General features: G+C 45.0%; 1 protein-coding gene across 1 annotated transcript in view; it reads left to right on the top strand.

The window, feature by feature from the left end:
* The first annotated feature begins 548 nt into the window (after window positions 1-548).
* The window catches only part of FNIP2 (folliculin interacting protein 2), a 126,101-nt gene continuing 108,713 nt past the window's right edge, over window positions 549-17,936 (top strand). The window contains exon 1 of the mRNA XM_068989454.1: window positions 549-652. Coding sequence (XP_068845555.1) covers window positions 549-652 — 104 coding nt within the window. The remainder of the gene's footprint in view (window positions 653-17,936) is intronic.

Genomic DNA, 17,936 nt, shown 5'->3' with positions numbered 1-17,936 from the left:
CCCGCCTCCACTCCGGGCCCCGCCTCCGGCCCCGCCCCCTGCGCCCCTGCCTCGACCTTCCCGGCCCACCTGAGCCGCCACCCGACTGTCCCCCCTGCCCCCTTAAGCGCTGCGCCCCTCCTTCGCTGTGTCCCCTTTAAGCGTCGTGCCCCACCCCGTGGAGGCTCCTGCCTCCCACGCTCCCCCCCCTCGCCCCGGCCCCTTTAAGCGCCGCGCCCCCACCCACCCGCGAGACCCCCGCCTCCCGCGCCCCTCCCCCGGTCCCCGGCCCCCGCCCCGCGGTTCCGGGGCCGGGCGGGGTCCCGGGGCCAATGGCTGCCGCGCGGCGGCTGCGCTCCTGCCGCGCTCCTCCCGCGCCGGCGGCGGCTCCTCCCGCGGGGAGAACTGTCAGCGCGCGGCGGCGGCGGGCCAGCCCCGTCATATGACCGGCCGGCGGTCCCGGCGCCGAGCACAGCTCCTCGCGCCGCGATGGCCCCGCCGCCGCCCCCGGCCGCGCGCTGAGCCGGGCTGAGGCCGTGGAGCCGCAGCCGCAGCGGAGCCGCAGCGCCATGGCCCCGACCCTGCTGCAGAGGCTCTTCAACAGGAAGGGCGGCGGCGGCTCCGCGGCGGCGACTGCCCCGGGCCGGGCGCCCAGGGAGGGGCCAGCCTTCAGGTGAGGGGCCGGGGACAGGCGGGTGGGAGGCGGAGGGGAAGGGGATGGGGGAAAGGAAAAGGGGACGGGGTCTCCCAGGCCGCCGCCGCCGGCCACGAAGCCCCCGCCTCCGGCACCGCAGGCCCTGGTCCGCGCGGTCACTGGCCCCCTTCCCGCTCGCGGCTGCCGGGACTCCCACGGTGCCGCCCGGGGGTCTGGGGGCCGCGGTGGGGGCCGGGGCGCCGCTTCAGCCCTATTGTGTCCGTGACTCTGCTCTGAACTTGGAAGCGCGCGGCGGCACGAGCGCGGCACCCTCCTCCTCCCTTGTCGGGGGACCGGTTCTCGGACGCGTGGATGGTAACGTGTCGTTTCTCCGTTGTGAGAGGCCGGCGGCGCGTGGTGTGTGCGGGGCCCGAGATGCTCTAGGAAGTGGCCGAGGGAGGGGGGCTAACAAAGCTGGGGCGTGTGTGCTCGGACCTGCCCTCCCAACACGCGACCCCGGAGACGCGCCACTCGCCCGGGGGGCGCGCTGGCATCTTGGGTGCCTTAGGTTGATTTCTCTGGTTCGTTTCCCCGACAACCTCGTGCGGCGGCTAAGACCATAATTCCCATTTTACAGCCGGGCAGACGTAAAGTCGCAGAGAACCGAGCAGCTTGTCTGGTGTCTGAACTTGTATTTCACTCGAGTTGTGTGATGAGACAGTCCAGTCTGAAATCTCTAGGCTCGTCTGCTTTCAAGGGCCCTTTTAAAAGAGGCCTTCTTATATTGCCTCTCAGCACGCTTACGTTGAGAAGTTCATTTCTTTCCCCGTAACTGTTGTTTTCCAGCAAGTATTTTAGTGAGCACCTACTTCCAGTCCTGACACTTTCGGCTAAAATGTCTTGCAAAAAGAGTTTAAAGTCTTCCTCTCTGTGCACTAGGTCTAGACTTAGTGTAATAAGCCTTTTAAAAGTTTTAAGTGAAACTTTGAATGCATTTTGGACTAAGTTTTATGCTCTAGATTTTGCTTTTCTTAAATTCCACTCACTGAAAGCGCACAAAGCCCCTGGTTGCAGTTGCGTGAATATTACCAGTATTTAGTGTCTGTGATGTGTGTGTGGGTGTGTGCTGTTGTTTGGAAGGTAAATTGTTAAGACTTGACACACCTTCGTTAAATTCTCCCGTGTTCTGCAGGTGAACTGAATCGTTAAAATTCGAGTAGGGCATTCTACGCCTTTCACTGCTGTGGGTCCTAGTGATGCTCTGTTGCTTCTGGGAGCGGTAGAATTACTTCAGGCTCAGGGTGTGTAATTTCTTCTCTTCCTCCCAGTAACCCAGACTTGGTGGAGGGGGGCAAAGGCTGGAGGGAACAGGGCATGAGTTACAACTGTCTTTGCTTGAGCAGCCCTTGTCTAGGGTGTGGAGAGCCCCAGATGCCTGGCCACGGTTTGCCATGCTCTCTGCTCACTTGCCCACCAGTGTTTCCCTCCATCCACAACTGCATTGGAGTGTATTTTGAACCAAAAAAATACTGTGGCTATATTTAGGGCCTGGCCATATTAGGGAAACTGATTCTAACTTGGTGGGAACATTTTCAGTATAGTGTTCTGACTTCCTGTCAGTGTCTAGTGAAGAACACAAAATTGGGCCAAGGACTGGTTATGGGTTTTGTCTTTGTTGACTGCTTTAGGATTTTCTGCAAGTTTTGGAGGTAAATGTGTTGAAGAGAATTGGTGATCGCAGGACCCTTCGGCAGTGTGTCTGCTGTGGGCTCACCTTGGAAAAGGTGAAGTAAAGACTCAGGAAGATGAGGGCAAATCAACCATGACATGTCACATTGACCCGGGGCACCCGGGTGAGTCTTTCCTCCTGCTTTCTCATCTGACTTAACTCTCAGATGCTGTGAAGCCATCAAGTGTCCTGCTCCTGCCCTGTATAAGATTTAACCAAATAGGAGATGGCTTGTGCTTTCAGGGGAACGGGTACCTCAAACAGGTAATGAGCTGCCCCTGGGGGCTCTGTGGTTGTATAGATTTCCAGAAGTTAAGGTGTAAACCTTACCTTAAGCCTAATGTGAATTTAGTGTTTTTCAGTGTGTTTAATTACAGGAGGTAACTTGTAGATCTTGAGAAGGAAAGGAAGATTCAGGTAGGCTTTGGGGGCAGTTCTGTAGATTGCTATATATTTGGGGAAAAACCTAAGTAAAAATAAGGTCCAGTTTATAGATATACATATTTTTGTTTTAGAGATTTTCTATATCTTCTTGCAGTGATGGACTTCCGCTAGTTATTTTAAACTTTTCCCCACTCCTCTGCGGTCTTGCTCTGGATAGTGCTGTGTTAACCGTGGGCCTCGCCACGTCCCTGACTTCCCAGCTGTCTTTATGTCCCTCCGGTTCTCTGGAATTTATTAGAGAGGAACTTTGAGGACCAGGGTAAGTAGCTTACCTTGCAGGTCTTTTTCAGATCTTTGTACTTCCTGGGGTTCCACCTGCAAAGAATCATCACATTTGAGATTCCGTCTTAGGTGTATTTCTTTGAGGATCTTGACAGGAAGCCCTTTTCATAGCTTTGAGGAAGGAGCTTGCTAGGAAAACAGGAAAAGAATCAGAAGAGATTGAATTTATAAGTTTGAGAGAAGGAATTATGATTATGGTTTTTGTGAAGTGTAAGCTCCATTTAAAGTTATAAAGTTGCATTATGGTTGCATTTGAAAGAATTTTTTTTGCTTTCACTTTTAACTAATTCACACACACACACACACACATGCACACGCACACGCACACACTTTTGAATTTTTTCCAGAAGGATAAATTAGAACAAAATGAGGTTATGTGTCTGGCAGCTCAAATGAGAAATAGAATTGGATTCCTGGTTGCCTTGCATCTCAGATCAGCATGTTCATTTTAGGAACTTTTAAAAGCCAAGATGTGTCCACCAACTTCTTGCATGTCTGGTTCAAGTTTGAAATTTTATCTTTTTTAAAAAATGTTTCTGGTAAATTAGTGGACCAGTTTCCGCCACAGATGTGTGTGCAAGATGGAGGCGGAAAAGATCATGGGTTATCCAGTGTCTTTATTTGGGACCAGGTAGATGAAGTAAGCATGTGTGTCTCCTGGGACGTGAGGGGTCAAGAGAGCGTCTCAGCCGCTTGGCCACTGACTGTGTAAGGGCTGGGAAGAGACCCCCACCCCCACACCCTTCCAGTCCTGAATATTTGAGGTCACATTGCCCAGTTCCTGCTAATCCACGTCTCTCACGTTTAAGTCACCTGCTCCAGGGTTAGTATAATTTAATCCACTTATCGTTATCTGAGAGGGTCTGATGCTTAGCTCCTGGGTGTGTGACTTTGAGCTCCACCTGTACATACTGGGGTAGGACATCTAAGGACAGCAGGTCCTACACCGACATGCATCAGCAGCAGAGAACACACTGGAAACTGTAACAGGAAGATAATTCAGACGTTGATAAGGAGCACACTCTTGCGTTAAGTACCTCTCTGAGGACACGCTGTTCTCATCCTTGCTGTGACTGAGGGCCAGGCCAGGAGTTACTCTTCCCTCTAGCAGGAGGGCTTCCCCCTGCCCGCCCGCCAGCTCTCAGGACGCTAGCATCTAATGAGATTTTCCTGGGGTAAGGGAAGAATATTCTGGAAAAAACACAGCTCCACTACACCACATGTTTAATGATCTTTTTAATAAGACATGTGACACATAAATCATACGATTTGTCAGTACACCCACCCCACTGCATTGCCTGGTCCTGAGCTGGGCCCTGGAGGGTGTTAAGGATTTGGGGTCAGAGTCCAGCTCATATGGTGGGTTCCGTTCAAATCACCTGGAGGACCAGTCAAGGAGGCCATCGGTTTCATCCTGCTTTGTGCCACCATGTGTGCGTACAGACCTGCGTGTCTCTCTGTTTCTCTGGGCCTCAGTTTTTGTCATTTGTAAGTAAGGTGATTGCACCCTTCCTGTGTAATAGGGTTGCGATAGGGAGGTAATATATTTGAAAATCTTGTGAAAAGAGTAAAATGCAGTACAAAATGATTTTAAGTATTACCAAGGGCCTCTTAACTCGTGGAATTCAGTATCACTCATATTGAGGCTTTACAAAAACTGAGCTGTTTTTCAGAGGCTGATTTCTCCTTTAATTAGTTGGGATACTTGGGACAGAGCTGAAGCAACTTGTTATTACTTCTCTTTTTTACCTCGATGGTGTTGGTCATGAAACAGATTGAATTTTCAGAGGAGTGCTAAGACCCTCATCGGATCTGGATGCAGGTGGCTGGGCGGTCAGGATTGGCTTTAGGAATGTGGTATGTTTTTCAGAATTATTTACAAGTTTTTCCTATCAAGAATAAAATCTTATTTAAGTGGAAAGGAAAAATTTGTTAGGTGAAGTGATACAGCTGGCTGGTGGATGGCACTCTGCAGCTGCCAAATCTTTATTTTTTGACTCTCTCTGTGTACATGTATGTGTATGTGTATGTGTATGTGCGCATGCAAAGGTGTTCTCTAGAAAAAGTAAAAACAATATAAACTTGTGAATGATATTGAAGGTAGGTGTGGGACCACACACGTGGGAAGAGGGTGAGCAGTCCTGCTACCTGGATTTTAACAGCAGTGGTCAACCAGGGGGTGAAATTTTTATTTGATTCTTCTCTGTTTTATATTTGGTTGGTATTCTGGGTTTTGCTCTAACGAATTTGTGTTACTTTTGTGATTTAAGTTATTTCAAATGTTAAGTAGGCTCTGGGGTATTTTCCATTGTGAGGTAGGGATTAAGTGTAAGATTTGCTGAGAAACTCGATTTGTATAAAAAGTCTTTATAGATTTTCTCTTCTTTGCTAAAATAACTGGTAGTTCCTGTTATTGAGAGTAATATGCTGTTAATTTTAATGTACTTAACACCTAAGTTCTTGATGATCCTTAGGAGGCCAGTTTAATTGGTGAAGTTGATAATTGAAGGCGATATTTGTGTGCACAATTTTTACTAGTGGGGCAAGTTTCCTGCCTCCCCCAACCTCAGCCAGCATGGTGTCCACCAGGGCTCAGGAGCTGCAGCCAGGTCCCCAGGTGATCACCTGGATTAAGAGAGATCTAACTAAGATTTATTTGAAGTGTGTTTGGAAAAAAGTAACACAACTTTTTAGCTTTGGGGGAAGCTTGAGTAAGTTTAAGGGGCTGGGATTGGATGTTTTTAAAGCTGAGAAATGTATTACAATTTTAAGTTCTGAATGTGAAATGGTCGTGTTACATGTTGTCATTTGACTTAGCAGGTGGTCTGAGAGATGGGCCGGGCTCACGGTTTTTTAAAGCACAGAGGGTAGAGGTAAAGAGGGGCTGATTTTTGCCACCGTGGATTTGGGTTGTGTTTCCCATGGTCTGCCCATCAGATCAGCCTAAGGAAGCCCCTGCAGTTGTTTTTCCTTGGCAAAGGAAGTCGTAAAAGATTGTCCTTGTGTTCCTGAAATGATCTGGCTGTTGGTGTGAACTCCCGGTGGGTGAATCCGATTTGAGAACTTGTGCTGTGCAATTTCCCCAGACACTGTTTTTCTTGGTGTGGGCACAAAAGAACACATGTTTTATCCTGATTGTCCAAGTCCCTTGCTGGCATGAACGATTAGGCCTGCACCATGAGATCACGTCCTTGGCTGTAAAAGTCAGTCTTTCCCTTTGTGGATAAGAATGCTAAAATATCTGGTGAGTTCCTACTTACCAAGTGTTCTTCTTATCTTAGGTTTGTGAGAAATGATTCTTACATAAAAGAGGAAAAACAGGATGGACTTTTCCAGCTAACTGGGCATGTAATGGTGACTTCCCTCAACCCCACCCTGTCTGCAAGTGGAACATCCATGACTCACCGCTCAGGCCACACAGACACTCTTTTGCAGCGTATGCTGGTGGGGGCAGGATGGGGGTGCAAGGGGGTGGGCTGCTGTCCCTCTGTGTTCAGCCAGAAGTGTCCAGCTGCCTCTGTGATGGACTCCTGGTAAGGACAATGTGCCATCTCACACATCATGCTATTTTTCTTATTGCACTTTATGTTTGTGCTGAAATAACACAATATATTAAGTGCAATAAATGCAACCATTAATACTCTGATGTTTGGGGTATATGTTAGATGGCAGGTACTTTCTGTTACATGAGATTTCAGTATTAGTGTGAGTCTGGATCCCCCGCTATCATGTTTCTCTCTAACTGTGTGCTTTTCATTCATAGATACCTTTGGAATATTTTTCTAGTTATTTGTCCCTGAATCTTGCTTCATATGTAGATCATGCTCTGGAATTTGCACCCAGTGTTGTGTTATGAAGAGATAGGTGCCTGCTTTATGAAGATGATTTTATCACCACACTTAACTCATTTTCATCATCATATAAGAGCATTTCTGTATTTGAGGTAATACACTTTTAAATCAGTGACTACTAGTGTCTGATAATATATGGATGTCTACTTGAAAATGACCACCAGTTCATACAGAGTGGTCACTGGGGCAGTAGAAATTCATCCTCCAGAGCTGATGGGGGTTGAGGGCAAACCTGCGTATCTGGTGGGAACCTCAGTCGAGTTTCTAGTGAGGATAGTTGTATGTTGGATATTAATAATGTAACCACGCATCCATCACATATGGACAGCCTAAGTAAACTGTGTGTTGAGGATAGAAGGATTTTTCTAGGGAAATTGATAGTCCATTTATTTGAATATACCCTAGGTTACATTGTGTAATCCAGCAGTCCCCAACCTTTTTGACACCAGTCATGGGATTCGTAGAAGACAGTTTTTCCATGGACCAGGGGAGTATGGGATGGTTTTGGGACGATTCAAGCACATTACATTTATTGTGCATTTTATTTCTATTATTATTACATCAGTTCAACCTCAGATCATTAGGCATTAGATCTGGGAAATTGGGGATATCAGTAATGGATATCAGTAGAAATGGAATATATACATGAATTTACTTGACAATTTAGCACAACCCAAGAAATATACTAACTTTAGAAGTATCTGGTTTTCCTTGAAGAAAGTGTACTCGAGACCCTATAATGCTAAATGCTGCACTGCTGAGATTTACTTGTCAAACAATCACTGTTTCATTTTATTTAATTGTGACCTACTCTGACAAAAATGTGTGTGTTTAAATGTTGTATCCATGGGACTTTTCATAGAACATATTTTCATTTATTTTGATGGTTTAACAAACAGAAAACTAGCATTTGCTTACAAGTACACATATGTCAGTTAGATGGAATTTGGATTTTTGCATTTCATTGGTGAATTTTGCTCACTAAACTTTTTGTTCAGTTGTCATGGCAACTGTGTTTCTTCACAAGTTGGAGACAACTTAGACGTTAACCTGCATATTCCTCAGAGATGAAACAGGTGTTGATTTAGGATGTGTTAGCAAGAAGCAGCAAAATCACCAGTCTAATCAGTTCTGCCTTTGACACCTTACACGTACTGCAGATTGCCAACCACCTTTCCCTGATGTACCCAGAAAATGGAGTGTTTTGTTCTGTCATATGGTTGAAACCTTTGGAGTAATGGGAAGACATGAGTGTGTTTGATTTCATCTAGCTCTTATTTGACTATCCTCATTTACTCAAGTTCTCTTCTAAAACAGGATTGAGAAATAGTAACAAAAATATCATTTAGCCAATTTAAGCATACATTTGAGTAATTGAATGAAACAAGAAAGCATCCATGTTGTGGTTAGATATGGGAATTCTAATCCTAGCCCTCCTGTCCCAGCTGTAGTGCTTAGTGCAGGGCCTGGCAGGAAGCTGTACTTAAGTGCTTGTTAGAGGAATGAATGAGTGAATGAATGAATGAGACTTTTGCAAGCAGAGGATCCTTAAAGATTCTCTGGTATTCCAGAACTTGATCTCTTGATAGACTGTTTTTTTTTTCCTTGATGTTTCTGATATGCGTTTTGTCATTTGTCAAAGGAATCTTGTTATAGACAATGCGGTTTCCTTCTTTCCATTAATATGAATGAATTCTTTTTCTGATATAAAAATAATGAGGTAGATACTCTGAAGGGACCTGCCCTCTCCTTTAAAAACAAAGAAACATAAAAAAGACACTTAAGGGACTTCCCTAGTGGCTCAGCGGTAAAGAATCTGCCTGCCAATGCAAGAGACACGGATTTAATCCTGGATCTGGGAAGATTCCACGTGCCACGGAGCAACTAAGCCTATGCACCACAACTATTGAGCCTGCGCTCTAGAGCCCGGGGACCGCTGCTGAGCCCATGTACCACAGCTACCGAAGCCTGTGCGCCCTGGAGCCCATGCTCCACAAGAGAAGCCTTGACGATGAGAAGCCCACACTGCAGTTAGAGTGTAGCCCTACACTCTACACTCACTACAACTAGAGAAAGTCTGTGTAGCAGTGAGGACCCAGTGCAGCCAAACCGAAAAGTAAATAAATAAAATGATCAAAATGACACTTAAGTAATACATCTGAGACTTAGTTATGAAACTTCATAGCTGTTGAAAGCCGCCTATAGGAAAAGTATTTGACAGTATCTGTAAACCTCTGAATTACTAGCAAACTGCTATAAAACTATCCTATGCTATTTAGCATTATTGAATTTTTGTGTGGCTTGGTAAAACTGAAATACATTATAGAATGAAATTAGCTAAGTGCCTCTTTCAAACAGAAGATACAGCACATGTGCTCAGGCACTTTAGTCTTGTCTGACACTTTGTGAACCTGTGGACTATAGCCCACCAGGACCCTCTGTCCCTGGGATTGTCCAGGCAAAAATACAGGAGTGGGTTGCCATCCATTCCTCCAAGGGGTCTTCCCAACCCAGGGATGGAACCTGAGTCTCCTGCGTCTTCTGCATTGCAGGTGGATTCTTTACCACTGAGCCACTAGGAAACTTAATTCTAAAAACAATGTTGGTATTCTAAATCCTCAGAGATGGTGTTTGCAGGCTGCAGGAAGTAAGTGCTTCAGAAAAAAAGATGGCATCTTCTTTGCATTCCATGCATGATGTTTCCAGCTGAAAAACTCATTTAAAATGGGTTTAAACACCTGGCATGCCCTTTAGGAAGTGATGGCCCAAACTGATGTGTCATTGGCAATGGCTTCAGTGAGTGGGGAGGGAAGCCACGAGCAAACATTTCCCTGGCTTAGCAGGCAGTGCTGTTTGCTTTAGGCTGGTGCACTGGTTGCCAGGGCCGCACGAGCCCGCAGAGGGCTAGGAAAGCTGCCTGGTCTCTTCCGTGTGCACAGGGCCCCGTGGAGACCCTAGGAACACCTTGACCTGGAACACTGTGTGCCACTTAGTGCCACGAGCTCCTGAGAAACAGCTCGCAGATTAAATTACGATTGTGTTCAAGGTTAACTTTTAAATGCACCTGATGAAAAATCAAACAGTATAAAATGGTATACATTGAAATACAAGTTTCTCACTTCACACCCCTAATCCCTAATCTCTCTTTCCAAAGGCTACCGTTATTATTTTTTATACTTTTATTTCTTTTTATTTCTGGCTGTGCTGGGTGTTTGTTGCTGCATGGGTTTTCTCTAGTTGTAGCAAGCAGGGGCTACTCTTCATTGTAGTGCATGGGCTTCTCATTGTGGTGACTTTTCTTGTTGCAGAGCATGGGCTCCAGCGTGCTCTGGATTCAGTGGTTGCAGCACGTGGGCTCAGTGTGTGCGGATTCCTGGACTCCAGTTGCACAGGCTCTGTAGCTGTGGCACATGGCCTTCGTTGGTCCTTGGCATGCGGAATTTTCCCAGGCCAGGAATCACACCCGTGTGTCTCCTACACTGGCAGGTGGATTCTTTACTACTGAGCCACCAGGGAAGTCCAGGCTACCCTTATTATACCAGCTTCTTTTAGTTTATCCTTCTGGAAATATTCTGTGCAGACATAAGGAGAAACATCCCCTTTCATTCACAGAAACGGTAGTTGCTATACACACCGTCCAGCATATTGCTAATACCCGCTTAGTTTCCGCTGACTGAATGCACAGAGAAGACTTTATTTAACCCAGTGGTTCTCTGTCTGGCTGGACATTACAGGGCACCAGAAAGATTTAAGTGCCCAGACCATTCTCTGAGATTCCAATTTCATTAACCCTGGATGTCTATGGTTTGTCTTTATGAACACCCTACAAAGGTACTTTTAGTGTGCGGTCAAGTACACAGCCCTCTATTGATGAATGTTTAGATTGTTTTCAGTCTTTTTTTTTTTTTTATTAGAGATGGTGACCATCCTGGTCAGAAGATGTTTATGCAGAAGCTCAAGTATCTTTCTAGGGTTAGGATCCAGGGTGGAATTTCTGCCACATCACTCTCCGGAGATGCTGCACCTGCCTACGCTCCTAGCCGTGTAACTGTGTGTAACACTAGAGTGGCTGGCTAGTGGAGGCAATTGAAAGTGCCCTGAAGAAACCGTGCCCGTGGGTGGACTGTACCTTCTGCCTGGGAGTTATTGACCCTCTGTCTAGCTTGTGCTTTGGGGCCAGTATGATTTAAAAGAAAAATGTTCTCGGCATGAAGGTATTAAAAAGAAAAACAAAAAAAAACCCTTTCATACCTGGAGATGTTCTTTAAGCATGATTCTTATGATGATAAAAATCTAAAAGAATTATGATTGTTGTCTAACGGCTGGAAAGTAGTTAAATTGTGATGTTAGCTTCATAGGATATTATATAATGATTAAATGATTATGGGGACTTTATTAATATAATTAAATTAAGTATTTTAATACAATATATAAGATATATTAATGCATATTTAATATAGCAACAAATACATAAAATACTAAATATATATCATGTTGATTATAACACATGCTACATAATATACATAAATAGTGATATACTTATATAAATATACATATAAAATGTTACAGTTATTATTATAATCAAATATTAGATATGGTAAATAAAAATCTCAAAATCAATTGGTTCCTACAATATGAATATATTAGTAAAATATGTCAATGTATGACCAATGTATGTAACAGAAAAATACAAGAGTTGATGTGAAGGGGTAATGACCTTGTAGGTAAATATTCTTTTTAAAAAATTCATTTATTATAAAATCGTATGGGCAATAAATAAAAATTAAGAATAATTCTTTCATAATGCAAATAGCCATTTGTGGTTTTAAAAATATGTTTTTGTATTCTGAACCTCATTAACTATGGACTATCAGTGTACGTGGTGTGTCTGCAGTCTTTCAAGTTGCCTGTAAGTAGCTGCTTCTCTGCAGTGTTAGAGGAGCCCCCAGTGTCTATGGAGGAGGGACCATTTCCTGTGCACTAGGAACCGTGCTGCCTCGTCTTTGCTTACATCCTCTTGCAGTTACCCTTTGACAGTGGGTATTTTATTAAGTAGTTTTTAGATAAAAAGTTGTAATAATCTACAGATAAAAACTGAGGCTTGCTGGAGATCAATGTCTGGTTAACTAGTGGCCCTGTGAATTTAAAACCCAATTCAGTACATGGTCTGTATTCCTTCTCTACATGTTAACATTTGAAGTTCCTAAGAGGTTTATAAGGAAGTGTGAGGTCTAATATTTCTAGGGAGCTTCCCATTTAACTGTGCAATGATAGATACCAAGTTTAAGAGCTAACTGGTGGTACAAAGCAGTGAGTAGAGCAGGACCAAGTGTACTGTCCTGTTCAGATGGCAGGTAGGACTGAGGGCTCTAGTCTGGCTGCTTAGAGGCGGCTTCACCCAGGAGTTAAGACCTGAGGGGTAGGACTCAGGGCTGGAGAGGCTGAAGGTGCGTCACCTCGGCAGTGTTCCTGGGTTAGCGAATGGACCAGATTCTTTGAAGTTAGAGTGTTTCCGGGAGGCAGGATCCACTGGCCAGAACGTGCAAGGCCTTGCAAGCATTATATACATGTTCAGTTTTAAATTTCGGTGGCCCCAAAGAATAAGTGGAGGTCCTCAATCTGTACTTGGAAGGTTAATAGAAAGAGTAGGAAATCCGTTGTGGATTTGTATTCTTGAGTTCAAAGCCAGCTCCCCCCACTTATATCATAGGGCACACCTGTCTTGGTTTTTCCTCCAGTAAAATGAATGTAAGATGGCTTTTCTTGCAGGGTCCCGGGGACTAGAGAGCGCACATCAGCTACACCTGCTACACAACACTTAGCACCTGTCAGGCCTTCCATTCACAGCAGGTCTTGTCACTCTCAGAGTCCAGTGTTGTCTGCTTCTGCTTCCAGCTCCTCCAGCTTCTTCCCTGTGCTAATCCCGACTCTGGGTGATGTCCAGACTGTGGGGAAGTGGCAGGTGGCTTGTCTTCATCAGGAGGTGATGTTCCTTCCCCGAAAGCACTGGGGAGCCACTGCAGGTATGAGCAGCGGTGGGTGAAGCAACGCAGCACAAATACTTTCACTTAAATTTTGGTGCCAGATCCAGATCAGTGCAGTTTTACTGTGTGTGATATTCCTTAGTCTCCCCCGCATCCCCAGCCCCAGGCTTCTCATCTCTGAAGGGAAGAGCAAAATGGATACAAGCGGTAATATCACGGTTCCCCTTTATGGTTCCCCTCGCAGCTCGTGGCAGAATCCATACATGTAGGGAGTTCACTCTCTTTTTTTTAAAACTCTTAAGAATCTGTTACTCACGTAGTTTTTTTTTTTTTTAAGATTTGTTTATTTTTGGCTGTGCTTGGGTCTTTGTTGCTTCTCATGGCTTTCTGTAGTTGCAGTGACCGGGGACTGCTCTATTTTGGTGTGTGGACTTCTCACCGTGGTGGCTGCTTTGTTGAGGAGGAGGACGGGCTTCAGGGTGCGTGGGCTTAGTTGCCCCACGGTATGTGGGATCTTTGTGGACCAAGGATCACACCCATGTCCTCTATACTGGCAGGTGGATTCTTAACCACAAGACAATCAGGGAGCCACACTGTCCCCCTTTTAAAGTAAAGGCTTTTTTAAGAGCAGTTTTAGGTTTACAGTAAAACTGAGAGGAAGGTCCAGAGGTTTCCACTTTACCCGAGTGGTATTTTTTTTTTTTTTTTTTTTACCAAGGGCCAACCCATCTCCACACACCGTCATCACAAAGCCCTTAGTTAACTTTCAGGTTCATTCTTGGTGTTGTATGCTCTGTGAGTTTGGACAAATGTGTAATGACACGTTTCCATTGTTGTAACATCATACAGGGTATTTTCATGGTCTTAAAATCCTCTGTGCTCTGCCTTCTCCTGCCCCCTCCCACTCCCAGGCATCTCTTTTCATAGCCCAAGAGTTTCTTTTTTTTTTTTCCCTAAGTGGTTTTCCAAGTTTTCTGAAGAGCTGAACAGTTTCCTAAAATTACAGACCTGTACCAGGGAGAGGAGATTGCATTTGAACATGAGTTAGATTTTTACAAACAGAAAAGGGATGGGCAAGGGGAAAGACAGAGGCATTTGTCTCAGAAACTAGACAAAGGGAAAGCTTCCAGTTGTCTATAATCTCACCTAACTGAAGCGCTAAATACTGACCCTAATTGCAGTGGCGGTGGAGGTGGTGGGGATCTTAATGTCAAAAACCCGCGCCCTCTGCCTCCTCCGGCTGACACTGTTACAGGCTACCTGGTGCCTGGAGATGCAGCCCACCCACAATTCACAGCCTGTTGGGCATCCTGTCTTCCTTCTTCCAAGCCACCTCCTTCCCACCCAGGTGGTGCTGGACTTTGTTCTCTCAGCTGATGACCGCCTGCTGCTCCGATTGCTGCAGCCAGGATGGAGTTTACAGCCTGGACCATAAAAGTCAATATTGTGTTTAACACAGCGGTAGCCACGTGAGTTGTCCGAAGCTTGCCTTGACCGCTAGCATGTTTGGTAGCTGTTTTAACAGCAAGGTTCTCAGTGAGCACTGGATTATAAGGATTGTCATGGCCCAATCAGCAGACTGTGGTAGGTAGCATCCTGGAGGGAGGTCCTGTTCTGTGTTAGACCTCTGCTCTCTCCCCGTGTTTTAGAAAGCTTTGTGTGCAGAGCCCTTGGGCTCCAGGACTCAGAGGTACTGGTGGGGGTGGGGGTAGGCAACAGTTATCCTTGAGGGTAAAATAACAGGATTGCTCCTCCCCATCTGAACAAATCCAAAGTATTGTTAAACTGTCAGTTATCACCCCTCTGCTCAGAAGATTCACCTTTTCTTCTCATCCTAGAAATATCTGAGCTGTGGGACCTTGATCATCTCTGCCCTGAACACTGGGACAAGCAGGCTTCATAATTTTTTTTATTTTGCTGGCTGACATTCTCAATGAGGGTCTTTCCTCACCATCAGATTAATTTCCACATGGCCTTTTGGGGTCAGAGGAAGAGGTCGCTGACCTACATTGGTTTAGGCCCTGAGATCCACACAGAAGGTTTTCTCCATCAGCTCCTGTGCAGTTCCAAGCCCGGCGCAATCCAGCTTCCCAGGATTTAAGGCTGAGATCAGGCATCAAAGTTTGCAAGTAATTATGGGCTTATCTGTCTTGCACTGCGTTCTCTGCACGTAGTTTCCAGGGGGACCTGACTGGTATGCATGGAGGAATGTGCTTGAGGCATGTTTCAGAGGAAAAGGGAAACGATGTGAAAGGGACAGGGAATTGTCAACAAAAAGAGTAAGTAATTCTTAAAAAGGAGTAACATATAACATTACGTGTAGGGTTTGAGCCTAAGTAACCCGGGCGAATGGTAGCATAATTGATGCAAGCGGAGAAATGACTTGAAAAAAGGAATGTGTATGTTTGTTTTTTTACATGAACTTGAGGTGCAGCTGAATACCCGTCATGATGCTCAGGAGACAGTGATTGTCAGGGGATATTTTAGGCCAGTATTTGCCAAAGGGGACTAGGAAATCTACAGCTCTCTCTGAAGACTTTTCTTCTTTCTTTTTTTGTAATTAAAAACATTGAGGAACTTCCCTCGTAGTCCTGTAGTCCATGCTTCCAATGCAAGAGGTGTGGGTTCAATCCCTGGTCAGGGAACTAAGATCCCACATGCCTCATGGCCAAAAAATTAAGGTATAGTTGGTATATAACATTTTATTAGTTTCAGGTGTACATCGTGATTTGATATTCATGAATATTGTGAGGCAGTCGCAATAAGTGTAGTTAACGTCTGTCAGCTCATGTAGTCACAAAAATGTTTTTTCCTATCACGAGAACTTATAAGACCTATTTTCTTAGCAACTTTCAAATATGCAGTACAGCATGAACTGTGGTCACCATGCTATGTCCTGAGACTTTTCTCTTTCTAGTCCCTCCCTCAAAATTACTTTTGTCCAAATTCTGTTTGCTCTTCCCGACCCAGTTCAAACGCTTCCTTGACAGTTTCGCTGAGCCCCAAGTGGGTACACCCCTCCCCGCAGCCCCTGCACTTACTGTTTCTTTGTTTGGTCTTTATGCTACTGACAACATTCTACCAGCTGGTTTTCTAATTAACCAGACATGACCAGATTATACCGTGCGTGCAGGGAACATCATATGTCCCTGTAGCACACAGCACAGAACTGAGGACGCTGGTTGGAGCTCAGTCAATGTTTAAATGTACTTAGTCAAGCCTGGGTTTTTTTAGCTAGTATTACTACTTAGAGGAATATAAATTTATGAGCCATTCTATAGAAGTTCGTTTCTGTGCATAAACTTGCCTCTCTAAAGCTTTTAAGGACATCTCCCCATGCTTCCCCTGCAGAATTTAACCGGTACGTGCGTTTATCCTGTCTGTGTCTGTGTTTACCCCTTTCTCTTCTTTCTTTCCAGTTACAGGGTTATTTAATTTTTTTTCAACCTTAGAGACTGTTTTCTATAGACCATTTTATCTTTTTCTATACTAGTTCCAGCTTAGATTTTTGAGGTTCATCACCAAGAAATATATGATGTATTCTCTTAAGAAGATACTTTTTTTTGAGAGCTTGGGTTTGTCATCAGAACAGCTTGAACGCCATCATTCCCTAAATTGACCAGACCTTTGCTCAAACTGAAACTCATGTTCTTATCTGATGTTCAGAGAACGTGAAAGAGCTCAGTGTGTGTTTGTTCCCTTTAGTTGGACATTTTCAGCAGGAAAATGTCTGGTGCTGTTGACATGTGGCCCTGTCCCTGGCTGTCTCTCTCTAGATCAGCCACGAAGAGGTTGAGTTCACTCTCCACCCATCACTGAAAAGACCACACTATTTACACTTCTCCTTCCAGAGAAATGTTTGCTTATCCCTACTTCTGTTTTCTGGTCCTAATCCAGATCTCTGTCCAAGATAAATATTCTATTGGCTTCATGCTGTTTTATCCTCGTTAAATGAGTGACCGGATACCTGCAGTCCATAGGGTGAAGATGTTAATGGTGATTCAGACTCGGATGAATAAATGAAGGCTTGTTTGGGTTTCTCATGTCATAGTTTAAAAAAAGAAGCCACCTAACTTTACTTGTGCATGAATGACATACACTTACACCTTCAGGGGGCTCTCAGATGTCCATTCCTCCCATTCGAATTTTGTGGATATCAGTTTTGAGATAAGTGGGCTGACTAGGACTTGAGAGTTATGTATTGCACCCATAAATTGTGGCTGCTTTCATATGGTGTTGAGAGTTGACAATGGTTTTTAAGTTTTTTTAAAATAATTTTTAAAATTGAAGGATAATTGCTTTATAATATTGTGTTGGTTTCTGCCATCCATCAACGTTAATCAGCCACATATGTCCCCTCCCTGTTGAAGCTTGCTCCCACCTCCGACCCTCCAGCGTGGCTTGTTACTATTCTGAAACCATCATTGGTTGTCTCAGAGCACCGGATTTGAGCTTTTTGAGACATACAGCAAATTCCCTCTGGTTATTTATTTTAAATATGGTAATGTGGCACTTTAATTTCCCAAAGAACATAGCTTAGTTTGGGAGGAAGCTCCAATAGTCACCCTCTGCAGCCTTTATTCCATGAGAGTATTGCCCCCTGTCTCTTAGTGACAAGTTACCCAGCATCAGAGGAGTTGCAGTTTTGATCTTCAGGGCTTCACTTCTCCTTTTGACTTTTTTGTGGTTTCCTCCTCCTAAAGCTATATCCTTAATTTGCCACATTAATTAACTCAGATGAGGTGATTTCTTAGTGGGGTATGGCGACAGGAGGCCCGAGGGGGAAAGATTATTTTCTGAGTACTGCTCAAGGCCCTAAGGTCACTTTTATCCCCATCTGTGATTTGATCTATGCACCTAAGGCAGAGGCACCTGTGGGTCCAGATGCCTAGGGGCGAGAGCCCGTTGGGGATTGGAGTAGCTTGTGCTTTGATGATGTCGAGGAAGTCCCGCCATGAAGTCCTGTTAATGGAATCATCTCTCCTCCTTGGCAAAGACTAAGAAGGACATGTTTAGCCCAGGAAATGTAGTGG

This window comes from Capricornis sumatraensis, chromosome 17, assembly GCF_032405125.1.
Source record: "Capricornis sumatraensis isolate serow.1 chromosome 17, serow.2, whole genome shotgun sequence".
In the NCBI taxonomy this organism is placed as follows: Eukaryota; Metazoa; Chordata; class Mammalia; order Artiodactyla; family Bovidae; genus Capricornis; species Capricornis sumatraensis.
The sequence above is the reverse complement of the archived record's forward strand: the minus strand, read 5'-3'. Positions and strand labels throughout refer to the sequence as shown.